This window comes from Pan troglodytes, chromosome X, assembly GCF_028858775.2.
Source record: "Pan troglodytes isolate AG18354 chromosome X, NHGRI_mPanTro3-v2.0_pri, whole genome shotgun sequence".
In the NCBI taxonomy this organism is placed as follows: Eukaryota; Metazoa; Chordata; class Mammalia; order Primates; family Hominidae; genus Pan; species Pan troglodytes.
This window is the reverse complement of record NC_072421.2, coordinates 151,190,376-151,216,679: the sequence shown is the minus strand read 5'-3', so window position 1 is coordinate 151,216,679 and position 26,304 is coordinate 151,190,376. Positions and strand designations below refer to the sequence as shown.

The 26,304-nt window shown below is 56.1% G+C and overlaps 1 protein-coding gene across 1 annotated transcript; it reads right to left on the bottom strand.

Moving 5' to 3' along the window:
• Positions 1–6,070: 6,070 nt before the first annotated feature.
• ABCD1 (ATP binding cassette subfamily D member 1) lies at positions 6,071–26,040 on the bottom strand. The gene is made up of 10 exons (XM_016944534.4): positions 24,679–26,040; positions 21,420–21,600; positions 14,580–14,722; positions 14,321–14,489; positions 13,583–13,677; positions 10,597–10,742; positions 10,115–10,260; positions 7,754–7,838; positions 7,479–7,604; positions 6,071–7,336 (listed from the first exon to the last, which is right to left on the bottom strand). Exons 1-10 carry the CDS (start codon positions 25,576–25,578, stop codon positions 7,090–7,092), a joined length of 2,238 nt encoding a protein of 745 aa, XP_016800023.1. The 5' UTR covers positions 25,579–26,040; the 3' UTR covers positions 6,071–7,089.
• Between the last annotated feature and the right edge of the window lie 264 nt (positions 26,041–26,304).

Genomic DNA, 26,304 nt, shown 5'->3' with positions numbered 1-26,304 from the left:
GGCAAAATTCCTACAAGTTTTCCTAGCATGTAATTGAGGAAAATAACACAATTTTTGTAATTATTAAATGTGAAGGGAAAATTCTTTTGGATGTATTTCTTTTCCTGAAATGCAGAGGTGGAGATGTCAGGTTGGTGAAAGGAGGCAGTATTTCAAATGGCTTCTTTTCCTGGTGCCTGGTAGCCTTTGACCCCACGACGTATCATGGTGCAACATCCTGCTCTTGTCAACTGGGGTCAGGTTTCTGGGAAAGGCAGGTTAGGTTAGAGCCCCTGTGCAAGCTGAGGAGGGACATTGGCTCCTTGGGACCATCCATGCTGAGCCCCTCCTGGACAGGCTTCATAATCCTCAGGGGAGCATGTGCCCCGGCATAAAGACTACTCTTCTAGAACGTCAAATCAGAGCACTGGCAAGGGAGATGCAGGGTCACATGGTGCCTTCTCCCTCCTTTCTGGCTGGAGACTTAGACCGTTCCAAACAGATGATGATTTACTGCATCACCGAGCATGGGCAGCATATGAGACCGAAAACACCCTCAATCACATCATTCTTGTATTCATCTAGTGGTCGCTGTGTACCTCCCACGTCAGGCACTGTACTACCAGACACTGAGGATCCAGTGGGGAGCAAGAGGGACTTTGGGGACTGAGTCAGTAGGACACGGGCTGGTGGGTTAGGGAAGGATGAGGGAGACAGAGGGTCAGATGATCCCCATGGTTCTGCCTGGGGAACCTGAAGGGAAGTCAGAAAGGAAGCCAGGTTGAAGAGGGATGGCAATGAGTTTTGTGTTTGGTCTGCAAGACAGAGATGCCGGGTTGGGGGGAGAACAGGGAGGAGGTGTGCATCACAGGTAAAGGCAATTGCTCTATGGGCCTGGGTTTTGATGGGAAGAGACGCTAAATCATAGTTCATGATTCTTTTTCAAAATTGTAATGCAAAGAGCCCTCATTGAATCTGCATTTGATAGCATGTACTGTGCAAGTTTCGGGGGTATCAGGAAGAAGAAACATGCTCCTTTGTCTCCTGAAGCTCACAGGCTAGTGGACATGGCAGACACGTAAGAGAAGGCAGAAGAGGTCAGTCCACAGAGAACAGCTTTGGGTTTGCCTCTGATGCTGGCCCTGGCCCAGATCAACCAAACCTAATGGAAACAGAGAGCTGAGAAAGCGGGAGAGTTGAGCTCACTGATGCTCGGATTTTACAGATGAATGTGGAGGCGGTTTCTCCCAGTGCTGACATCCAGGTGCTGCGGGTGCCACAGAGAAACATGGAAGGGCCTTCTGGAGACCACCACGCCCAGCATCCTTCCCCCTTTTAGAACTGGAGCGAGACAACCATGTGTGCTATCACTACTTCTTTCTTTACAGTGTCGGTCCAACACCGTAATGGTCTGACAGCCCTGCAGGCTGGAAGCCCAGGATCACGGTGCCAGCAGGGTTGGTTTCTTCCAAGGCCTCTCATCTGGGTGGTGGCCTCATGTGGCCTTTCCTCTGTGGGCACGTGCCCTTGGTGCCTCCCACCACTTTTTTCCAAGTTCACGCTGATCCCTTGAATCAGTTATCACTCCCCCACTTGTTTTCCAGCTTCTGTGATGTTCCTGGCAGGCGCTCCTCTCACTCTCTGCTGTGAACTCTCCCTTTTACATCTGCAATCCCTTTGCATTCCTTTTAGCGGTGTTTGGAGAAGCAAGGGCTGAAGTTGTTCCCACTCATGTCTTTCGCCCCCAGGTGCCCCGATGTTTCAGCTCTCAGTGGTGCCTGCAGGGAGATCCCTCTGTACTTCATAATATTATTTTTATTTTTTACACTTTTTTTTTTTTGAGATGGAGTTTTGCTCTTCTCGCCCAGGCTGGAGTGCAGTGGTACAATCTTGGCTCAATGCAACCTCCGCCTTCCAGTTTCAAGCAATTCTCCTGCCTCAGCCTCCCAGGTAGCTGGGATTACAGGCGCCCGCCACCACGCCCAGCTAATTTTTGTATTTTTAGTAGAGATGGGGTTTCGTCATGTTGGCCAGGATGGTCTCTAACTCCTGACCTCAGGTGATCCGCTCACCTTGGCCTCCCGAGGTGCTGGGATTACAGGCGTGAGCCACCGCGCCTGGCCACACTTTTTTTTTCTTTTTTAATTTCCTCATAGTACTGCTTGGGCTACATGGCTTAAGCTTTTGTACATAGTTTTCATTGTTCGGTTCTAAATGCTTTTAGATTTTCATTCTAGTTCTTCTCGGACCAGTGCATTATTTTTTATTTTTTTAATTTAAAAAATAATTTAATTTAGTTTTATAGAGATGGGGGGTCTCACTATGTTGCCCAGGCTGGTCTTGAAGTCCTGGGCTCCAGGGATCCTCCTGCGTTGGCCTCCCGAAGTTCTGGGATTATAGGTGTGAGCCACCGTGCCTGGCCAGTAGTGTATCTTTAAATTTCCAAACATAGGGGAGCCCTTAATTTTAGTTTGGTTGCCAATTTATGCCTTTATTCTGTTGCATCAAGAACATGGCTGGTGTGATGCAAGTTCTTTTGCTATTTGTTGAGTCTTGCTTTGCAGTCTAGGACATGGTGAGTGTTAGTAAATGTCCAAGGTGAACTTGAAAACAATGTGTGGTCTGTAGTTTTTGGGTGTCCACTAAATCAAGTTTGTTCAACTTTTCCATATTCTTTTTTTTTTATTTTTATTTTTTGACAGAGTCTCACTCTGTTGCCCAGGCTGGAGTGCAGGGGCACAATCTCAGCTCACTGAAACCTCAAGTTCAAGTGATTCTCCTGCCTTAGCCACCCGAGTAGCTGGGATTACAGGCATGAGCCACCACATCTGGCTCATTTTTGTATTTTTTATTTTAGTTTCAGCATGTTGGCCAAGCTGGTCTCAAACTCCCGACCTCAAGTAATCCGCCTGCCTTCGCCTCCCAAAGTGTTGGGATTACAAGCATGAGACACTATGCCTGGCCCAATTTTTCTATATTCTTACTCATTGAGTCTGCTTAAACCAGCAGTTCCAGTGAGAAGTGGTATAATTTCCTGCGTGGAGAATGTGCTCATTTATTCATTTTTCCTTTTCTTGACACTTTTTTGTTTTGTAGTCATTTGGGGCTCTATCATTATGCAGGTGCACACAAGATCAGAATGGCTAATGCTTCTTTTTTTTTTTTTTTTTTTTTTTCCCTGTCGCCCAGGCTGGAGTGCAATGGCGTGATCTTGGCACACTGCAACCTTCGCGTCCCGGGTTCAAGCAGTTCTGTCTCAGCCTCCCAAGTAGCTGGGACTACAGGCATGAGCCACCACGCCTGGCTAATTTTGTACTGCAGTAGAGATGGGGTTTCACCATGTTGTTCAGGCTGGTCTTGAACTCCTGACCTCAGGTGATCTGCCCGCCTTGGCCTCCCAAAATGCTGGGATTACAGGCGTGAGCCACCATGCCTGGCCGCTAATACTTCTTTTAAAATAATTAACTTATTTATGTATTTATTCTTTTTCCCCCACCCCTCCCCCGCCAGTGAATGCTTTGGAATGAATACTTATCAGTATGCTGCAACCACTTTTAATCCTAATAATGATTTTGCCCTGGAGCCTATTTGTGCAATATGAGCTTCTCTCCACTAGCTTCCTTTTGGATGGTCTTTGCCAGATGTGTCTCCTTCTATCTGTAGTAATTAGAGCCATTCCAGCTATGTGTCAAAAATAAACAAACGGGGTTTATGATCAAGCATGGATGACTTACACAATCGTCAAAAGAAATGGAGGAACAACTCTCAGCCCTCCGAATCGGCCACCTCCTGGGATCAGGAATAAATCCTAATCTCAAAATGCAGGTAAACAGTCTACCTCTTGTCCCCTAAATGAGATGCCAAGCATGCCCCTCCCCTCAGCCAGGCTGTCTCCATCCAAACTTCAACGACCACTGGCCTCCCTGCTGACCCACGTCCCACTGAGGAGCCCCAAGCTCTGAACCAACTGCCTACACACCATCCCCTCGGGCTGCACCTGCTCCCCAGGCCTGCCCCTCCTTTGGAGCTGCCTCTGTCCACCAAGGGTGCTGTCGCTCACCTAACCTTCCAAGCCAGAACCCAGTGGTACCTTGCTGCCCCCTCCACTCCCTGAAGAAGCTGCCCCCATGCCTGTCGAGTTCTTCCAACTGCTCAAACCTTCTGGAACTTCAGGCCTCAGCATGTCTTGTCTGGGTGGCTGCAATGGCTATGCTTGCTTCTCTGTCTCTCTCCATCAATCAATCAACCAATCAATCGATCAATCATCTATCAATCAACTATCCACCTATTAATCTATAATCAATAATCTATCAATTTATATCATTTACTTATATAATCAATCATTGATATATCCCATGTATCTGCCTATCTTTTATCATGTCTATCCATCTATCTATCATTTATGCCTCTATCATGTCTATCTTTCAATCATTTATCTATCACCAGGCACAGTAGCATGTGCCTGTAGTCCCAGTAACTCAGGAGGCTGAGGTAGGAGGACTGCTTGATACTAGCAGATCGAGTCCAGACTGGGCAAGATAGTGAGATCTTGTCTCTAAAAAAACTTTTAAAACCATCTATCATCTCTCTCTATTCATCTATCTATCCATGTATCTATCATGTATTTTATCTATCACTTATCACCTATGAATCATCCATCATCTATCAATCAATTATCTATATCAATCATGTCTACATATCTATATATCTATGTATCAATTTATCCATCAATCATCTGTTTTTGAGGCGATATTCACAAAATATACAATCAATCCCTTTAAAGTGCATAATTCAGTGGCATTTAGTATGCTCTATAGTTCGAGAACATTTTCTTCGAAATAAAAAGAAACCCGAGGCTGGGTGTGGTGGCTCATGCCTGTAATCCAGCACTGTGGGAGGCTAAGGCAGGACGATCGCTTGAGCTCAGCAGTTTGAGACCAGCCTGGGCAACATAGTGAGATCCTGTCTACAAAAAAAAAATCACAAAATTAGCAGGGTATGGTGGCACACGCCTGTGGTTCCAGCTACTCAGGAGGCTGGGGCAGGATTGCTTGAGCCCGGGAGATCAAGGCTGCAGTGAGTTATGACTGCGCCACTGCACTCCAGCCTGGGTGACAGGGTGAGACCCTGTCTGTCTCATTAAAAAATAAAAAATAAATACAAAATTTTTTAAAAAGGACTCCCCCCGCCACATTTTCCTTCCCCTGCCCCAGCCCCTGACATCCACTTGTCTGCTTTCTGTCCCGATGAGCCTATTCTGGACATTTGTGTCTGGCTTCTTTCACCCAGCACGAACTCTTTGAGGTCTATCTGTTGTGTTATGGCAGAATGGCACTGTGCCTTATGGACAGGCTGTTTGTCCATTTGTCTGTTGATGAACACTCAGGCTGCCCCACCTTTGGGAGGCTGTGGCCATCCATGCATAAAGGTATGGCCGCACAGCTGTTCTCAGTTCTCGTGCCTCTGAGGCCAGATGGGCTGCCGCACCCTATTCCCACCAGCCACCCTCACATGCAGCCACGTGGCCTGCAGTACTCGACACTGCTTCCCTGTTGCTGAAAGCTCCTCGGTGGCCTCTGGGCTAAGTCCTGTCTCTGTAGTGTGGCCTCCAAGGCCCGCCGGCCACAGCCCTCCCTTCCCCTGCCCTCCCTTCCCCTGCATGCAGCACGAACACCCTGCGCTGTGCTCCCGGTTCCCCCCAGGCCCCTGCACAAGTGGCCGCCTCTCCCTAGAAGGGCCAGCAGCACCCTGTGTGGCAGCTTAGACATCCCTTCTCTTGCCTTCGTGCTCCTCCCACAGGGACCAGCATGATCCCCTCCCCTAGTCCTATTCGGGCTCAGCCAGTATTTCTGTGCAATGTTGTTGCAGGTTCCGCCCCGCCACCATCACAGGAATCCTAAGAGCATTGGCGTGAGGCTCGGCGGAGGGCATGCTGGACCATGTCTTCTGGTGACTTTCCCCCGCGGAGGGGCTTGGGGGTCAGGCCCACTCCTTTCCCAAACTCACTCTTTCCCCCACAGGCAACCCACTCCCTCTCCTCCATCTCTCCTCGAGACCCACAGCAGACACCACCAGACTCTGAGGCAGGGAGGAAGGACTGCATTTGCCAATGGAGGCTTTTACTGGGGGGACTGGGGGTGGCGCCCGGCCCGAGGGCTGAGGGCATGGGAAAGGCACACGGTGGCAGTGGGGTCTCTCTCGGGCAGGCGCTGGCTCTGCAGACAGCTCCCCCTGGTGACCCCTCTTTGGCACTGAGCTGGGAACATGGTGTCCGCACTCCTGGCTGGCAAGCAGAGGCCCGTGTGCCCTGGTGGCGGCTGGCAGTGTAGGCTGGCGGGGTGATGGCTGCAGGGGCTGGGTTTGGCACCGGTGGGAGCCGGGGCCCCACAGGACTCAGAGGCTGGGCCGCCCCCGCTGCTGGCACGGTAGTCACATTGGCCATGGAGATGGCTACGAATAGGGAATCCAATAAATTAGGCTGTAGAAAGAGGTGGTGAGGGGCTGAGGGGGCGGGGCCTGCATTCTCGCTTGGCAGGCAGTGCTGTGCGTCCCTCTCCCCTCTCCCGTGGGATCTTTGGGGCTCTTGTGGGGGAGAGGATGCAGGTGAGGCGCTCTGTGTGACTGTGGGTCCCACTGGGCGGCTTTTATGGCATCCCACGGAACGGGAGCCTTGGCTGACTACCCTCAGGGGATGGACCATGGGGTCTTTGAGAGACTGACGAGGAGGGAATCATGGGGACTCGAGTCTCCGGAGGGAGGCCACCTGCAGTGCCAGAGGCTGTGGCCTGACGGGCTCCTGGGGCTCGGCTGCGCTGCTGTGTGGCCAGCACTGGGCCCCTTGTACCCCAGCTTCCTCCACGGAGCAAAGTAGAGGACTCACTGCCCTGGACAGGGCCCAGTCACTGTGGAACAGCGCCCCCAGGGAGTGGGAGGGACAGGGCGAGGGTTACACAGGGCGCCACCCTCCACATCTACTTTCCCGAGGGCGAGAAGGGTTTTCTAGGAGGAGGGGCCAGGCATGCAGGGGCGGGGTGCGTGCGTGGGTGGGTGCTGCTGTCTCCTTCATGTGATCCGAGCTTGGGGGCAGGGCAGGGGCCGGGGAGGGTTGTGTCAGGTGGAGGCACCCTGGAGGCCACCAGGGCCTTGTGGGCTAGGTGCCGGCACATGTGCTGGGGCCACGGCCTCGCCCAGGATCTGGCAGAGCTCCTGGAGGCGCCGCTGCATCTTGGGAATGCCCGCCAGCTGCTGCTCCAGCCGCTGCTTCTCCTCCGTCAGGCTCAGGCGGGCAGCTGAGTCCAGCTTCTCGAACTTCCAGCCGCCCTCCCCATCGAACTGTAGCAAGTGTGTGTGGTATTTCCTGGCCAGGAGAGGGACAGGGTCAGGGGCACAGCACGAGGGCGGCTGATAACAGCCGCCTGCTGCTGCCGGGCCCGCCAGGCCACCTCCTCCCCTCAGGCAGCCACTCCCACCGACCCCAGGCAGGGAGACAGGGCACGTACCACAGGGAGGGCCGGTGGGTGATGGAGAGCAGGGCAATGCCCGCGTCCTTGGCCGCCTGGAAGATCTTGCCTTCCACGTCGATGCTCACGGCGCTGGTGCATTCATCCAGGAGGGCGTACTTGGGCCTGGGGGTCCGGGCCGAGAGGAGAGTCTGTGCACCCTCCAGGGCCCAACACCCCAGCCCGGCTCAGGCTCCTCTGAGCCCAGGCCTCCCTACAGCTGCTACTTCCCCTTCCAGGGGACCCCAGGGAGCCTGCCAGCCTGGAGTGCTCACCTGTGGTAGAACATGCGGGCCATGCCGATTCTCTGCTTCTCGCCACCCGACAGGACGTCCTTCCAGTCACACACAGCCTCCCAACCTAGGCGGGGGCAATGGTCTTGGCTCAGTTCCACCAGCACCCAGACCCGGGGGCCAGCTGGGGAGCTGGGGGAGCTGCGGGAATGAGCTAGCTGTGACGACAGGGCCCCTGTGCCTCTGCGTCCTTGTCTGTCTGACAGGCATTAATCATGGAGGAGTGGGGACTGGAATCGTGCCTTCCCCCAGAAGAGATACGGTGGAGTCCAAGCCCCAACACTTCAGTGTGACCTTATTTGGAGACAGGGCCTTCGCAGAGGTGATCACACTAAGATGAGGTCATCAGAGTGGACCCTAATTCTATATGACTGTGTCCTCATAAAAAGGGGGTGTGTGGGCAGAAGACATGCACAGGGGAACACGAGGTGAAGATATACAGGGAGAAGTGGACCATCTGCGAGCCGAGGACGGAGGCCTGGAACACATCCTTCTGTCATGGCACCCGGAAGGAGCCCACCCTGCTGGCACCTGGATCTCGGACTGCTGGATCCAGGAGATGATCCATCCCTGCGGTTTATGGCAGCCCCAGGGCACCCACACAGTTCCTTGGCACAGAGCTCCAGAGCGGCCTGAGTGCTCTCCCCAGACCGGGGGCTTGTCACCCACAGGGGTTGGGCCTCCTGTCACTGCCCTGTGTCAGCACTTTGGCAAGGCTCGAGTGGACTGCTTGAACGAGCAGGTGAGCCGGCTGCTCCATTAGGCCGGGGCGCTGCGGCAGAAGTGGCCCCTCCTGTCTTCTCGCCCATGCTGCCTTCCCCAGTGGCCCAGGGCTAGAAGTGGCGACAGGGTATATGGCCACCCAGAGTAGAGATTACGCTTCCCAGGTGGCCTTGTGATGAGGTGTGCGCATGAGACTAAGTTGTGGCCAATGAGATATAACTGTAAGTATTCAATATGGCGGCTTCTGGAACCTTCCTTAAAAGAAGGCACATACCTTTTGCCCCTTCCCTTCTACTTCCTCTATCCTACAGCCTGGGACATGATGTGAGGGCTGCAGCAGCCCTCCTGGATCATGAGGTGACTTTGGGAACGGAGGCCAAACACAGCAGAGTGACCTGGTAGAAAATCCTAGAGCCCTGGGGCCTTCACAGAGCAGGGCCAGCCCTGGCAACCGTGGCCTGGCTCTCTTGGGACCTAACAGCTCAGTAGGATAAACTCACAGATGATCTTAGCCACTATTGCGGGGAGGCCCGTTCTGTTCCTCGCAGCTCAACTCCATCCTAACGGCTCATGCTGGCCGGCCACAGGCCCTGGGCATTCAGGCTGCCACAGAGGTGGGAGGGGCCACGTGCTCCCAGGCCGAGGGCAGCAGGAGCAAGAGGCAGGGCCGGGCCAGGGGCTGCTCCACCGCCATTGCCACCTGTGTCCCCGCTTCCTCCACAGGCAGGTGACAACACCCCAGCCATTTCCTGCAGGAGCCACTTCTTCTCATGTTGCCACCAAGGAAGGGCTTGGTGCCCGTGCCCTTGAACCGTGAAGGGGAGCCCCAGCAAGGTGAGGTCCTTGCCCAGGGCCATCTCGCACCCAGCAGTGCAGGCTGGAAGCAGAACCCAGAAGCTCAGAATTCAAAGACAGAACTGAACACTCCATCTACTGTGTCCCTGTAGCTGCAGCCCCCTCTCCTCCTCCGCTCTCCCGGCCTGACAGACACTGTGGACAAGCAGTATTCCTTGATAAGCCCAGGACAAGACAACAGCTCAGTCTGGCCTCCTTTTCAGTGAACTCATCTCTGAATCCACCTGACTCTGCTGGCCCCAGCCCCCTCCAAGCGTCTGCACAAACCTCCTGACAGTAGCCATCACTGCACACATGTGCCTGCCCCTCCCAGGCTGCCCCTGCCCACCACCCCATGGTCCTTCCAAGAGCGTCTGATCCTGCTCAGGGAAAGCCTAGGCTCCCGCCTGGTCCGGAGGGCCCTCTGTGAGCCAGCCTCTCGCACCATCAAGCCTGCGGGCCGCACTCCGCCCTGCTGCCCCTGGCTTCTGGACGGGGTAACCACTCAGCATTCTGCAGGGCTCAGCTCAGACCCCTTTTCTCTGGGAGAGGGTATCCTGGGTCCCCCAGTGAGGTGCGCATCCCTGCTAGGTGCCCCCTTCCCTAGAGCACCCATGCCAGCTGGGGCCATCTGTGTGGTGTTGGTCCTCCCTGGTAGCAGCCTCTGCCCCGCCCCGTGGCACCTGGCACTTTAGACTCTGGATGTTGAGGTAATCTTCACTCCCTGGAGGCCAAGGGAGAGGCCAGGGTGGGACAAAGGGTGGCTGCCAGCCCCAGGCCTCCTACCTCCCTCCCGCTGCAGGATGTGGTGCAGGTGCACGACGTCCAGGATGGCTTCCAGGTCCTGCTCCGAGTAGCCCTTCCTTTGCATGTCCTCCACTGAGTCCGGGTAGATCACCTGGTCACGCAGGGAGCCCACAGACATGTAGGGCCTGTGGGAAAGCTGGGTGTCCACGGAGGGAAGGGCCGGCCCTGCCTCCCCCAAGATACTCTGCGCCTCCCAGGCAGTGTCCACATGCCACGCTCACACGCATCCACACGCTCACATCGCCGCCCGTGCACACACCCCACACAGATCCAAAACAGGGCAGTGGATCGGGCGGGTTTGGAGGGAGCAGGAACCACAGCCCGTCTCTGGCTCTGGGGACAGTGCCTCAGTGTCCTCTCCTGAGGTGCTGACTCTTCACCACTTCCTGGGCCTCTGCAGGAAGCCATGTGTGAGCGCACAGGCAGGAAGAGGTGGAGGAGAGGCGCACGGGCTTCCTTACCTCTGCGGGATGTAGAACATGCGCTGGGGTGGGGGCTTGTAGAGCACACCACCGTACGTGGGCCAGAGCCCACCCAGGATCCGGAACAGGGAGCTCTTGCCGCAGCCATTGGGGCCCGTGATGAGCAGATGCATGCCTTCCTCCACCTGCAGGGGCAACAGCCGCTGACGCCAGAGAGCGCAGGCCGCTTCCCGCACCCTATGGCCTCCTGACCAGCCTTGAGAGGCTCCCAATGCCCGAGGCCAGCACGCAGGCCATTCTTGATCTCTTGATAAGGGACAGCAGGGCCTGGGGGATGGGGTCCAGCGTCCACAGCCCTAGCTAAATTTAGCTCTCGCTAAATGCCTGGCCCAGGACACAGGAATGGACAAGCCCCGGCCCGGTCCTCAGGCCCTGACATGCCTAGAGAACATGGTGCCAGCACAAGAGGAAGGGCCTATTCTGCCACAGCTGAATGAGTAGGTGTGTTCCAACACAGCCAGCGCCGTCCTCAGTCCCATCCGACTCCCACTTCACCAGGAATCCAAGTGCAGGGTCAACTGTCAGCCTCCTTTAAGGAACTGCCTTGAAAGGCACTTTGTTTTCAAGAGACGAGATCTCACTCTGTTGCCCAGGCTGGAGTGCAGCGGTATGATCACAGCTCACCGCAGTCTCCAACTCCTGGGCTCAAGTGATCCTCCCACCTCAGCCTCCTGAGTAGCTGGGCCTACAGATGCACGCCACCATGCCTGGCTAATTTTTAAATGTTTTTTTAGAGACAGGGTCTTGCTATGTTGCTCAGGCTGGTCTCAAACTCTTGGCCTCAAGCAATTCTCTCACCTTGGCCTCCTGAGTCACTGGGGACAAAAGGCAGTTTCTTTCTTTTCTTTTTGAGACGGGGCCTTGCTCTGTTGCCCAGGCTGGAGTGCAGTGGTGGGATCATGGCTCACTGCAGGCTCAACCTCCTGGGCTCAAGAGACCCTCTCACTTTAGCCTTTTTTTTCAAGTAGCTAGAACTACAGGCACCGCCACCACACTTGGCTTATTTGTGTATTTTTAAAAATTTCTGTAGAGACGGGGTTTGCCATGTTGCCCAGGCTGGTCTTGAACTCCTGGGCTTAAGTGATCTGCCCACCTCGGCCTCCCAAAGTGCTGGGATGACAGGCATGAGCGACCACGCCCGGCCCAAAAAGCACTTTCTTTACGTCTCTAGACTGACAGTACAGACCCCACTGCCTCCCCAGGTGCCAGAGTGGCCCAGAGATGCCACAGTGGCCCCTGGGCTCTGCATCATGGACCTCAGGCTCCTCAATTCACTGACTCCATGGTCCTCGCTGGAGCTAGGAAATGCCTACTTTGGGAAAATGCCGGCCAGGCTGGAAGCGGGCTGTGTGCAGGGAGGAGGCCAGGGGCCTGGAGTCAGTGAAGTTCACGGTAACAACAACAATGCTACACGGGGCTCCTGGGAAGACTTGAGGCCGTGGTCTTTAGCTTACCTCAGGCAGTGTCATGGGTGGAACTCTGTCCTCTGAAATTCCTATGTGGGAACCCTAATCCCCACTACCTCGGAGTGTGAGCTTATTTGGAAACAGGGTCATTGCGGACGTGATGAGTTAGGTCTGGACGAGGTCATTCTGCAGAGGGGTGGGCCCTAATGCAGTGTGACCTGTGTCCTGACAGAAAGGGGAGACAGAGACACGGACACACCCAGAGGGAGAGCGCCGTGTGGAGACAGAGGCTGAGGCCGACCTGCCGTGGCAGAAGCCAAGGAAGCCCGCAGATGGGCAGCAGAGCAGAAGCTGGGACAGAGGCCCCGAGCGGCGGCGCCTTCTCGGTCCTCGGCAGAAGCCCGCCCTGCCTGCGCCTTCCTCTCGGACTGCCATTCTCCGAGCCGGGAGAGAGGCCATCTCTGCTGGGAAAGCCACTCAAAGTTTGTAACGCTTTGTGACCGCAGCCACAGGATGCTAATGAAGCCACCTGACTGTCCCCTCCTGAAGGGTGGGGCCTGAGCCTTGCCCCATCTCGCATACCCGGCTCCCTGAGCATATGTGGCCCTGCGCGCAGGGGCCCCATGAGCTTGCCTGCTGCCCCTGCCTGCTTGTGCTGCCCGGGGCCAGCCTGGAAACCACCCTCCTTGGACTCACTGGTGATCAGCTCCCCCGACATCCTAGGAGGGGCCGCTGCCAGCGGTGAGGGGTAACCACCTGTGCCGGCCCCCTCCTCCCTGGCATGCCCCTCCTCTCTGCTTCCTCCTGCGTGACCTGCCCCTCAGGCCCACGGCCCCTCACTCCTCTACCCTCAGCTGCCTGCCCACTCGCTCACAGCAACTCCTGGGCAAGGCTTCATCCCACCCCCACCACCCCCAGGGACTTTGACCACTCTTCTTGTGACCCCCACTGTCCCTTGAACAGCTGTCTACCTGGAGACCCTTTGTAACACTTTAGTGCCCCTCCACAGTGAAGACTCCCTGATTGCAGGTCTCCTGATTTACCTCGGGTTTCTGGTGCCCGGCTCAGAGTTCAGGGCACATTGGTTAAATGAGTGAATGAATGAGTGATTCCTTGTCACTTCTCTACCTGTCCCTCCACCCCAGTCTCCCCCTCACTCCATTACTCCCCAGCCCTGTCCAAACCCCTGGCTGGGGACACAGGTGATCTGTGGATTCCTTGCTGTGGCCTTCCGAGGGAGGTCGAGCGGCAAGGTTTGAACCAGAGCCCCCCGGCCCGGGTCTTGGCTTTCTTAGGAGTATGGGGAGTTGGCATCAGATGATAGGGCCAGGAACGCCGGGGTGAACCTTGGTCAATCCTGGTATCACTAGTCTCTTTTATGAGCCCTGCCTCTGTTGCCCCAGGATGAACAGTCAGAGACACGTTGGTCTCTCACCTTGACCTTGGCCCACCTGCCACGTACATCTAGGGACAATGGCTGTTGCCAGCACAGACAGGCGGGAAGCCAAGGGCTGAGGCTTGCATATGTGCGTGGCTGGCGCCCTCCCCGCTGGACCTACCCTGATGTTGAGGCTGGCCACCACCACCTCTCCTGAGGGCGTGACGATGGGGATGTTCTCGCAGATGATCCCCTGTTCCACATCCACCACCTGGCCTGCAGAGACAGCACAGCGGGGCTGGGGTGGAGAGGGAGTGGTGGCGACCCCTCTGCATTCCGGGGAGTCTGCGTGCCCCTGGCTGCATGCCCTCATTCCCATCCCTGGCAGCATGCCAGCTGGTTCCTGACCAGCAGCCTGTGGTCCAGGGTCCCTAGGGAACACAGCCAGGTCTTCCAACAAGCTGAACTCTTCCCCCAGTGTCTAATACAGTGCCCTGGGCCGCCACTCCCTTCTGCAGCACCTGCCTCCCGTGGCAGCCAGCAGCTGGCACACTGACTGGAACTTTCTCTTGCTGTCCTGCATGGGTGAGGGGACCACATCCCTCTTGTTTTGAATGAATAATCCAGGCTGAGGCCCTCAAAGGGCGAGTCAGTAGGGTGGCCGGCAGCTACTGTCTGGGAAGGAAGGCGGGCGGACCAGCACCTCTCTGCGGGAAACCCTCCAGGGGCCCAGCTCGACCAGGCCGAAGTCCTCAAAGACCCTGCCCGGCAGCCCTCCCGTCCTGGGTGGACTGGGATGGGCCAGAAGCACATGGAGGTCCCTGAGTGAGGGAGCGGGAATAGGAGGAGCTGGGGCAGCAGGTCAGCACCTGCAGTAGCAGCAGGGGCGGGGTCACTCATAGGGAGGGGACAGCCTTACCTCGGATCTTCAGGGGGCCCTCCACGCGGACACCAGACCGGCCTATGGTCCCAGACCCCGCCTGAGCATCCTCTAGCTCCCTGGGCCTCTTGAAGTGACAGCGGTGAACATCTTCAAATACCTGGAACATCTCGTGCACCCGGGCTGTGTAGCCAGCCAGCTCCGTCACCTGAGGGAGGGTGACCCTGGCTCAGCCCCTGCCAGTTGCAGGGAGAGAAGCATGGCAAGGATGGCAAGGGTGGGGCTGGGCCAGGGGTACCTCCTTGTACGACGACATGATCCGCTCAATGGCATCTGCAGCCGCTGTCAGGAGGTTGCGGGCAATAGTGAAGGCTTCTGTGCGCTCGCTCACCAGCTCCTCCTCCTTCTTTTCCAAGGCTGCCTTCTTCACGGCCTCTGCATCTGCAAAGCCCCAGAGGGGTGGGTGGCGGGGCGGGGAGGGGCAGGGCAGAGACAGCGGAAAGTCAAAAATGAGCCGCTGGAGAGAAAGGCGAGGCTCTTCTGCAAATGGTGCCGGGGCAACCAGATCTCTCTCTCTTTCTCTCTATGTGCAAGAGAGGGACCCCTCACACCATACAGACAAACCAACCCAGAGCACGTCACAGGCTGATGTGTAGTGTGGCCCAAAGTATGAAACTCTCAGAAGAAAATGGGATAAAACTTCATGACCTTGGATATGGCAATAGTTCCTTCACTAGGACACCAAAAGCATGAGCAACAAGAGAAAAACAGATCAACTGAACCTCATTCAACTCAACACTTTTGTGCACCAAAGGACAACATCGAGACAGTGAAAAAGACAACCTACAGACTGGGAGAAAACTCTGGACTGGTGAACCACACATCTGATGAGGGTGCAGTATCCAGAATATACAAAGAGCTTTTACAACTCAGCGACAGAGATAACCCGATCACACACGGGCGAAGGACGTGAACAGACATTTCTCCAAAGAAGACATACAAATGGCCACTCGACACATCAAAAGAGGCTCAGCGTCATTAGTCATCAGGGAAATGCAAATCAAAACCACCAAGAGATACTGCCTCACACCCACTAGGTGGCTAGAATACAAAGGAGATGATAACCAGTGCTAGCCACGATGAAAAGGTGGAACCCTCCAACACTGCTGGCGGGAAGGTAAAATGGGGCAGCCACTGTGGAGAACAGTCTCGCAGCTCCTCAAAAAGTGAAACGTCCAGTTACCATGTGACCTGGCAATTCTACTCCTAGCTACACACCCAGGAGAAACGAAAATATCTGCACACATAGAGACTTGTCCATGGCTGTTCACAGCAGTGTTATTCACAATAGCCAAAACATGAAGAACCCAAAATGTCCATCAAGGGATGAATGGATAAAGAAATTGTGGTCTATGCACACAATGGAATATTATTCAGCCATGAAAAGGAATGAAGGACTGATTCATCTTATGACATGGACGAATCTTGAAACCATGATGCTCAGTGAAGGAAGCTAGTCACAAAATGCCACAGAGCACATGATTCCATTTCTAGGACATGTCCAGATAGGCAAATCCACAGAGACAGGAAGCAGATGAGTGGGTGCCAGGGGCTGGAGAGAGGGAATGAGGAGTGACTGTTCATGGGTCTGGGGTTTCTTTGGGGGATAAAATAAAAATAAAACATTCTGGAGTTAGTGATGATGGCTGCACAACTCTGTGAATGAATTTAAACTGTACATGGAAAAGGAGGAATTGTATAGTATGTTAATTACGTCTCAATAACGTTGATTTTTAAATGCACCAGTAGGCATCTGGTTTTGTTTCTGCATACAGCCAGCTCCTTCCACCGGCCGTCTGTCCTGCACCACTGATGTCGCCCCTCCTGGGGCACATCTGAACTTTGTCATCCAACGCCCAGGGCTGTTTGGCTTTGAAACGCCAACTTTCTTTTTTTTTTCTTTTCTTTTTTTTGAGATGGAGTCTTGCTCTGTTGCCCAGGCTGGAGTGCAGTGGTGTGATCTTGGCTCACTGCAACCTCTGCCTCCCCAGGTTCAAGGGATTCTTGTGCCTCAGCCTCCTGAGTAGCTGGGATTACAGGCACCTGCCACCAAGCCCAGCTAATTTTTTTTGTATTTTTAGTAGAGACGAAGTCTCACCATGTTGGCCAGGCTGGTCTCAAACTCCTGAACTCAGGTGATCCACTTGCCTTGGCCTCCAAAGATGCTGGGATTGCAGGCGTGGGCCACCACACCCGGCCTAATGTCCCACTTCCTGATCGCCCCCTCTAGGCCATGGTTTTTGACCTCTGGGCCAGCAGCCGTATTGTTTGGTGTCTGCTTCTCCCAGGAGCTGCTCCTGTCTTAATTTGCTTTTCTGTCACACTCTAGGCCCCGTGGCAGCACCCCTGACCCTCATCAATGGCCTTGACTCTCAGTTTCTTGATCCTTAGAGTCCCCACAGGAGCAGAGGTGGGGAGCAAGGGCGAAGGCCGCCTCTGAGGGTGCTGGGGTGTGGCTGAAGTGGTGGGAATGTCCTGTGAAGGACCCGAGGACTGTATCCAGGGGTGGGTGTGATCCTGAGGGGGAAGCCTCAGGGATCATTGGCTGGGGGCTGGGGGAAGACACGGAACGCAGTATCCGCTCAGGGCCATGCAGGGTGGAAAGGGGCCTGGCCCGGGAAACCAGGGAACTAGATTGGGCTGGCGGGGCGGGGACGTGAATCCTAAAGGTCGAAGGCCTTCGACCTTCCTTCCCATGGTGCTCTCAAGGACACAGCCCTCCTCCCCAGGTGTTCTGAGAGCTGGACAGTCGCTGCGGACAAAGGGAAGGGTCTGCAAGTCTTTGTGCCCAGGGCATCCTGGCGTAGAACCAGCTGCCCTCTGCAGGTTCTCTTGGAGCCTTGGGTGAATAAGGCCAGGGCCCCAGAGCTGGACAGAGCAAGGCCTCAGGGCTGGAGTGGGAGCCACAGGCCCTGCCCATCTCCTGAGCCCACCTGCCTTGCACACCAGCCCAGCAAAGCTTATCTAAATCTTCCAACCGGTAAGAGCCTGCCTTCCCACCCAGTGCGCTCCACCTCCTTGAAGCACCTGGAGCCCTCACTAGCCACCCGATGCAGGGGACACAGCAGGGACAAAACAGACAAAAATCCCTGACCCCATGGAGCTTGCAGTCCATGGCAGGGAGAGAGAAAAGCGCCACTGACGGGGTGTCGAGTGCTTGGGAGAGCAGTGGGGCAGGGAAGGAGACAGGAAAGGTGGCGGTGGGCAGGCCGGGCCTTGCCTAGGGGGACTGCGCCACGGGGCAGCAGAGGAAAGAGTGCTCCTGGCACAAGCCCCAAGACAGAGCAGGCCTGGCATTTGGGGAAATAAGAAGGCCACAGGACCAGGCACAGTGGCTCACACCTATAATCCCAGCACTTTGGGAGGCCAAGGCAGGTGGATCACTTGAGGTCAGGAGTTCAAGACCAGCCTGACCAACATGGCGAAACCCCATCTCTACTAAAAATACAAAAATTAGCCAGGCATGGTGGCATCTACCTGTAGTCCCAGCTACTTGGGAGGCTGAGGCAGGAGAATCACTTGAACCCGGGAGATGGAGGTTGCAGTGAGCCGAGATCGTGCCACTGCACTCCAGCCTGGGAGACAGAGTGAGACTCCATCTCAAAAGCTCCCCCTCCAAAAAAAAACAGACGGCCACAGGACAGAGCCTATCAAGCCAGGGGAAAGGGAACGCTTCACAGCCTTCAAAGGCTGCTGGCTCTGAGGACCACCAGAGCAGGGCCAGGAGCCCACAAAGCCTGGCACAGCAAAGGCTCAGAAAAGTCCTAAGCCTTCAGGGCAGGGAGCAGCCCGATGTGACCAATGGCAGCCATGGAGCGAAGCGGCTGCAGGTGCTGTCTCGTGGGCTGTCTCAGTGCCCGGGGCTAGGTGCGCTGACTGGGCTGGGCACCTACGCCGGCATCAAGGCTGCCCTTGATGTGCAGTCCCCGAATTAGATCCTTCCTCTTGGTGAGTCACCCAGAGGATGACACAGACAGTTGAGGGCATGGAAGCCCCAAGGTGGAAACAGGAACAGGGAGCGAATCAGACTTCTGTTTATAAATTGAAAATCCTCTTCCCACCAAACTGGGTAAACTACGACATTATTTCGAGCAGAGCCAAGCTTGACGGAAAGCAAGGGAAACTTCTGGGAGCAAAGAGAAGCAGACAGCCAGGTGATCCTTTGATAGCCCCAGAGGCAGGCAGGGCAAAGACCAGGAAGCTTTCCTTGCTTAGCCTGGGCTCTATGCCCAATGAACAAAAAGCCTCCTCTGAAAATTTGTAACAATGTGCCTGGAGTTCAAATGAATTCAAATGAAACCACCTCTCAATTCAGGAACCATCCCCTCCGCACTAACTAATGGCCTCCAACTGCTTACCCTGGAGTGCTTGGCCAAAACAGAAGGACATTTGGACTTACACCCTCCATTGAGGCCACACCAATCCCCATAGAAGTTCTGTTGCAAAACCCACAAGGAAATGATCCACCATGAGTGAAGACCAGCAGACAGAAGACAGGTGAATGATACTCCCAAGAACTGAAGCTAACCAAACCATCAGATAGAGATGGTGGGGTAAGTATGACTAACCTGATACACAGTATAAAAGGAGCAGTCAAAAAGATGAGCAAATAAGACACAGAAACAGCCTGACATTTCTACTTGAAAAAGGAAATGTCCATTTTCAAATTTCTATTTGAAATAGAATGAAATAGAACTTACAAAACAGCCACTGAAATGTGAACAAAATTCCAATTAGACATGGCCAAAGAGAAAACTGGTGAACTGGAAAATGAGCAAACAGGAAGGTCTCAGGGCATCCCCAGAATTCAGCACAGACAGTGTGAGATGGGAAACAGTAAACAGAAACCAAAAGACACAACGAAGAGAGTCAGAAGTCCAGCACTGGCTGCCAGTTCTAGAAAAACAGGAAAAAAGAATGAGAGTCAGGCAATATCTGAAAAGCTAATAGCTGAGAATCTTCCAGAATGATTGAAAAACTCAAATATTCAAAGGACATATAACAAGTCTCAAGCAGAATCAACAAAAACTGACGCCTAAACATGTCATAGTGAAACTGCAGAATGCCAAAAAGAAAGAAAGTGATCAAAGTACCCAGAAAAAAAGAAACACAGGGTACTCAGGGAGGACAATTTGTTAGCAGCTACAGATTTGTCAGCAGCTACAGAAGAAGCAGGGAGACAATGAGACATTGTGAAAGGGCTGAGAGAAAAGAACAGTCCACCTAGACTCCATTGCGCAACTCAACTTTAGCTTGGGAATAAGGGTGAAATAGAAACATTTTCAACAAAAATAATCAAGAATGACAACAGGCTGGGTGTGGTGGCTCACGTCTGTAATCCCAGCACTTTGAGAGGCTAATGCGGGAGGACCGCTTGAGCCCAGGAGTTCCACACTAGCCTGGGCAACACAGCGAGAACCTGCCTCTACAAAAAACAAACAAACAAACAAAAAACTAAACAACACAAAGAATTACAATAAAATAATCAAGAATTTCCCATGACAAAACCCTTGCTGAAAGAATCTTTTTTAAAAACCAACCACAACTAGAAGCACTGATGACTGTTTGTCCTGAGCATAGTTGTGAGTTAAAAAACAAACAAACAAAAAACTAAAAACATGTCTATCTGGAGGAAGATAACAGAACATAGAAAAGAAATTGAGATGTAGGAACGAAACGGTGAGCACAGAACTCAGCAAACATGTGAGTGAGTTTCAACACGTGTGGATAAGGCGATAGCAAAGAGGAAAAACTAGGTACAAATCCAACTCTTGGCTGGGCTATGATGCCATGCCCCACGGGGCTGCTTCTGTGTTCTAAGGTCCAGGAGAAGGCGGAGCTATTGATTAACCTAACAAGTATGCGTGTTGATCTTTTATTTTTTATTTTTATTTTTATTTGAGACGAAGTCTCGTCCTTTCGCCCAGGCTGGAGTGCAGTGGCGCTATCTGGGCTCACTGCCAGCTCTGCCTCCCGGGTTCATGCCATTCTTCTGCCTCAGCGTCCCGAGTAGCTGGGACTACAGGCGCCCGCCACCGCGCCCGGCTAAATTTTTGTATTTTTAGTAGAGATGGGGTTTCACCCTGTTAGCCAGGATGGTCTCGACCTCCTGACCTCGTGATCTGCCCGCCTCACCCTCCCAAAGTGCTGGGATTACAGGCGTGAGCCACCGTGCCCGGCTGCGTGTTGACCTTTTAAAGGGTAACCACTAATGGACTAAAAATCAAATGCAGAAGTTGCAATCCGGCAGAGGAACAAAACAGGAATGCAGGCTGGGCGCGGCAGCTCACGCCTGAAATCCCAGGACTTTGGGAGGCTGAGGCGGGAGGATCACCTGACCAGGAGTTCGAGACCAGTCTGGGCAACATGGCGAAACCCTGTCTCTACCAAAAATATGAAAATTAGCCAGGTACAGCGGCTTGTGCCTGTAGTCCCAGCGACTGGGGAGACTGAAGTGGGAGGACCACTTGAGCCTGGGAAGTCGAGGCTGCAGTGAGCCAAGGTCGCGCCACTGCACTCCAGCCTGGGCGACAGTCAGACTCCTGTTTCAAAAGCCAAAAAGAAAATAAAACAAACAAACAAAAACAACAGGAATGCAGAAACCTAAATATTTAATCTTATCACTAAAATAACAGGTAGAACAGGCTTCCCACTCCTCTAAAACACCTTAGGGTGCAAGAGCTGTTTCAGGGCGAGGAAACCAAGGCTGGAGTGATGAAGGGGCTCACTCCAGGTACTCCGCACATCCTCCCACCTCTAAGTCGCAGTTGGGTTGAGGACAGGGACAGGTGGGTGAGGGTATCGTGCCTGGAGAAGTGACATGTAGTGTTCCTGACTTGCAGTCCTGGGCTTGTCTGAGTGGTAACAAAGGGCGTGAGGTGCGCGCAGGGCAAAAGGCAACAAGGAGGGGCAAGGCAAGCTCAACCTCTGAAAGCATCAAGGCTGGCAGCAGGGCCTCGGTGGCCCCGGCAGCAGAAGTGGGCGGCGGGCTGGCTGAGTTGGGCCCTCGTGAGCTCAGCACCCAGCGGTATGGGGGACAGGCCCCTGGCCTGGATCCTCTTGGAGCCCTGGGTCTCACCTGACTCTGAGTAGCCAGTGGCAGTGATGATGGGGACAGCCACCATCAGCAGGCCCGAGGCGCTCCACACATACTTCATGAGGAACTGCTCCAGCATAACATACCACAGGCGTTCCAGAAGGATGAGGTTGATCTGCGAGGCCAGGTCCTGGTAGGAGCGCTGTAGCAGGGCCAGCTCCACCTGTGGAGGGTGACAGACACAGAGAGGCTTCCTGGCCATGCACAGGGGCAGCTCCCGTGGGGGCGATGGTCAGGGTCTCCCAGTGCCACTCACACACGCTGTGCCATGGTGGCCATCAGAAGGCCGAGAGCCAGAGGTTACGATTGGGTGGGGCCAGGTCTCAAACTCAAGGTGTAAGGGGGTATAAGGGACTGGCTGATGTCACAGTGCGGCTCCCGTCCCCTCTCCACTCCCTCTCTAGTCACCTTGTTTCTGTCCTCTGCTGAGCCCATTTCTTTGGGCTCCCTGCCAGCCCCCTCCTCCTGGCTCGGAGAGATCATCCATCAGCTCTAATTTTTCCCCCCTAAACTAAGCAAAGAGCAGCGCAGGACAGCAAAAGGCAGTGCTCTTGGGCTGAGTGCAGTAGCTCACACCTGCAATCCCAGCACTTTGAGAGGCTGAGGTGGAAGGATTGCCTGAGCCCAGGAGTTGGAGACCAGCCTGGCCAACATGGCGAGATGCTGTCTCTACCAAAAATAATAATAAAAAAAAATTAGCCAGGTGTGGTGGCACACACCTGTAGTCCCAGCTACTCGGGAGGCTGAGGTGGGAGGATCGCTGGAGCCCTGGAGTTTGAAGCTGCAGTGATGGCGCCACTGCACCCCAGCCTGGGCAGCACAGTGAGACCCTGTCTCTTGGTTCTGAAAAACTCGGTTCAACAGTCTGGGCCTATTTAGGCCCTCTTTCCCCTCAACTTTCCCACACTTCCTTTTGGTGAGAAATTTGCATGGCATTTTCCCACTGAAACCAGGAGGATGCGCTCCTGAGCTGGGCCCTACAGGACTTGCCCCAGTGGATGTCCCCATTGCTGAGCCTGGACCTTGCTCCCTCAGCAGTGGGTAGGCCTCCCCTGTCCTTCTGTCCCCCTTCCTGCACTGGCCACCACTATGTCAGGACACCAGCAGGTGGGGAAAGGGACAGCCGCAGGGAAGAGGTGGCAGCAGCAGTCAGACAGGCGGGGGAGGTGGGAGGTGTTGGGAAGTGCTCCCAGCAAGGTAGCCAAGGGGTTGTGAATTTCTGGGCTCAGTCCAGGGGCACGCACCCCAGCCTTGCCTCCCCACAGCCGTCTGATGACAGCTGCCTAGCCTGCCACTGTTTGCCAAGTGCTTTCACGTCTCTGCATTTGATTCTCCCCACATCCCACTGCATGTGTATTCACGTGCCCACTGTACACAGAACACTGAAGCCCAGGGAGGCAAAGTGACCTGCCCAAGCCCATACAGCCTGATGGTGGCAACCAGTGTGGGAATTTGGACCACACTGGCAGAGCTGCCAGAAGAACCACATTCTTGTAAATGATGCTTAGACTTATCAAGAGAGCTTTACTTTGTTCTCAAACAAGAGATCGTGTGCATGTGCGTTTCAATAAGCCTCCTCGCGGCAATCCCAGAAAGGACAGAATACTCTGCTATGTGCCCTCCAGCCAGTCAGCTGCTTCTGCCCTGATCTGAGCCTAGGCCAGTGTCCACGGGGACATCAGCCAGTGGGACTGCCATGGGCCACATGCTACCCGAGGGGTCCTCTCACCCCACACAGCTTTCCAGCCGAGGCCTATGCAGACAGGCCGTGAATGCACACCGGGCCCTCCTGCCCTGGCCAACAAACCCTCTTGGCCAACGTGCTACTTCCTGAAGCTAGCCCGGATGGAGTCCTTCAAAGAACCAGTAATCTCTCTACTTCCTGAAGCTAGCCCGGACGAAGGCCTTCAAAGAACCAGTGATCTCTCTTCTGCCCCCGCCACCCAGGTCGGCCTGCACAGCTGAGCTCCCTGCAAGCCCGATCTCCCATTCCTGAAGCAAGCACCCTGGCAATCCAGACTCGTGCTGGGAGCTGGCAGGGGTGCCAGCCAAGGCTGACAATGTAGCTGCGGGGAATGTGCCAAGCGCCTCGCCCAAGGCTGCAGCTGCTTGCCAAGGCCCTGCAGCCCAGCATGCGGGAGAAGAGGAGAGGGAAGCCAGGGTGGTGGCTGAAGTCCAGGGGCCTTTTCTCTGAATCTGCAGTCTGGCCCACACCCGGGATGCCCCTCTCCGTGGAATTCGGGGACAAGCCTGCTTCTCTGCTGGTGCACAGCCAGTGAGACAAGGTCCCAGGGCAAGAGGCCACCTGACCCAGGGAGCACACACAGGCCTTCGGGGGATGGATGCCATTGTGCCCCTCCTCCCAAGAAGCACTGGGGAACCGAAACTGAGTCGCAGAGAGCAGGGCCCAAGGCAGCTGCAACCCCAGGCACGAGGAAGGGGAGGGGCTGAGGCGAGATAAAGGGAGCATTGACCTGGAGTAACCTTTCCCAGCGCCTGCCTGGCCCGCCGGCCCCGGCCCACCAGGGAGCCAGGAGACAGACAGGGTTGGAAGGACAGCCACGCCAGGAGCAGGAAGTGTGTCCCGCCGCAGTGGCGGCCTGGGCCCGGCATCTCTGGTCTGGGGGCCCGGGAAGGCAGCTGAGCCAGTTGGTAGCCGGGCAGGCCTGTGGGCTCAGGCGGGGGTGGCCTTGACCCCAAGTCCCACTGCTGTGCTGGGCGCTGCTCATTAACCTCCGCTTGGGCTGAGTCATGCCCATAATGCCGGCCTGCCTGGCCAGCCAGCTCTGCTGGACGCCGGCCTTCAAAGGGCCCAAGGGCCCAGGAGGGGCTAGGCAGCAGGCTGCGTCCCTCGGTCCCCGCTCACGAATGGCAGGCGTCTCCTCCTGGCTGGCTGCAGGAGTGGGGCGGGCAGGAGCTCTCGAGGCTCAAACCGCTAGGATCGCAGCTCTAAGGCCAGGACAACCTCCTTGAGGAGGAGAGGAAGCAGAAGTGGCCTCGAGCGTGCAGGCAACCAGCACAGGACAGTCCCCACCCAGCCTTCCTGCCTCTCCACTGCCGCGCCTGAGTCCACGGCTGCCCAAAGGCCCTCCCCACCCCAGCCCCGCTCTCCCATGGCCTGCCCACACCTTTGGCATCAGCCCCGGCCCGCCCCGGACTGTCCCCACCGCTCACGGCTGCCTGCCCCCGGGCCTCCCTGCCACACGCTTCCCTCTGTGCCCAGCACCCCAACCTGCCCCACCTCATGGCCCCCATAGAAGGCGATCTCCTCCGAGTTGGCCACCACACGCGAGTGCATGTAGCGCAGCTCCCCCTTCCGCCGCGCCTCCTCTGCCACCAGCTCCCCGAACTTGGGCGAGAAGGCCCGCAGCACGTTGGCCGTGAGGAACACCACGAGGCCGGCGATGGCCGAGGGCCAGGCTGTGCCGGCTCCACGGGAGCGGGCCGCCCGAAGCAGGGTGTAGGAAGTCACAGCCACGTCCAGGAGTGGCTTGGTCAGGTTGGAGTAGAGGTGGGCCACAGAGGCCGCAAAGGCCACCACGTCCTCTGTCAGAGACTGGTCAGGGTTGCGAAGCCGCCCGTCCATGTTGCTGACCCGGTAGTAGGTCTGCTGGGAGAAGTAGAGGCGGTAGGCGTGGGCCACCAGACGGCTGCGGAACGACAGGGCCAGCTGGCCCTCCAGGTAACGGATGGCACTGTTGACGAAGGTAGCAGGGAGGGCGATGAGGAGCCACTGCAGCAGCTGCCAGCCAAAGGCCCGCGGGTCCTTGCGGACGATGCAGCGGGCCAGCCTTCCGTCCAGGCGGGCCACATACACCGACAGGAAGGTGCGGCTCACCAAGGCGGCCGAGTGCAGGGCCAGCAGCCCCGTCTCCCGGCACAGGACCCGGGGGAACAGCAGCCGCAGGAGCCACAGGAGCCGCTGCAGGAATACCCGGTTCATGCCAGCTTTGGCCGCCGCGACCCCGGAGGCCTCCTGCGTGGGCTCCCCGGCGGGCGCCTGAAGACCCCTGGCCGGGGCCAGGCACTGGCGCACCAAGGGGTAGACTTTGTGGGCTCCATAGGCCGCGAGGGCCAGGAGCACGGCCGTGCGCTTCAGCGTGTTCCCCCGCCAGGGCCGGGGCCTGGAGAGCACCGGCATGTCACCTGGGCTGGCTGCCGCGTAGGGACTGGGGCTGGTGCCTGGGGCAGCAGTTGAGGCAGGTGGCTGGAAGGGTTGTTGCTGACCCTGGGCCTGTTGTCTAGGCAACTGGAAACCTTGCGATGGCCCCTGAGACTGTCGCTTTAGGCCCCCGGGGTGGTGCTGGGGCCCCTGGTGCGGTGGGCTCAGGGCCCTCCAGGGTCGCGGCCTCTTCGGGCAGCCCAAGTGGAGGAACTTGGCTCTCCTGTCCTGTCAGTGCCCTGGCCCCTGAGGTCAGGGCCTTGAGAGGTCTCGGGCAGAGGGGGCGTCTCTTCCTCTCCACCTTCTCCTCCCCCGGTGGCGCCCCTCCCCGGGGCACCAGGCGCGTCCGTCCGCTCCGCAGCCTGGCTGAAGCGACAGTGACTCCTCCACCGGCCCAGAATCCCCACCCACTCTTCCCCAGGGGCGAGTCGGGGGAAGGGGAGGAGGCGGAGGAGGGGCGAGGGGCGGAGTCCGGGCGCGGGAGCCCCACCCTGTTCTCGCCCCTCGGCGGGGCCCGCCCACACCCCCACCTCCCGTTCTCGCTCCTCGGCGGGGCCCCTCCCGCACCACAGAGACGTGGGACGGCCGCGCGGACTAGAGAAGCGGCCCTCGCCGGCCCGCCAAAGCCCCGCCCCGCCCCGCCCGCGTGCTCGCTCCACCCCGCCCTGCGCGCCCGGAGCCCGAGGCGCCTCTTCCTCTCGCGCT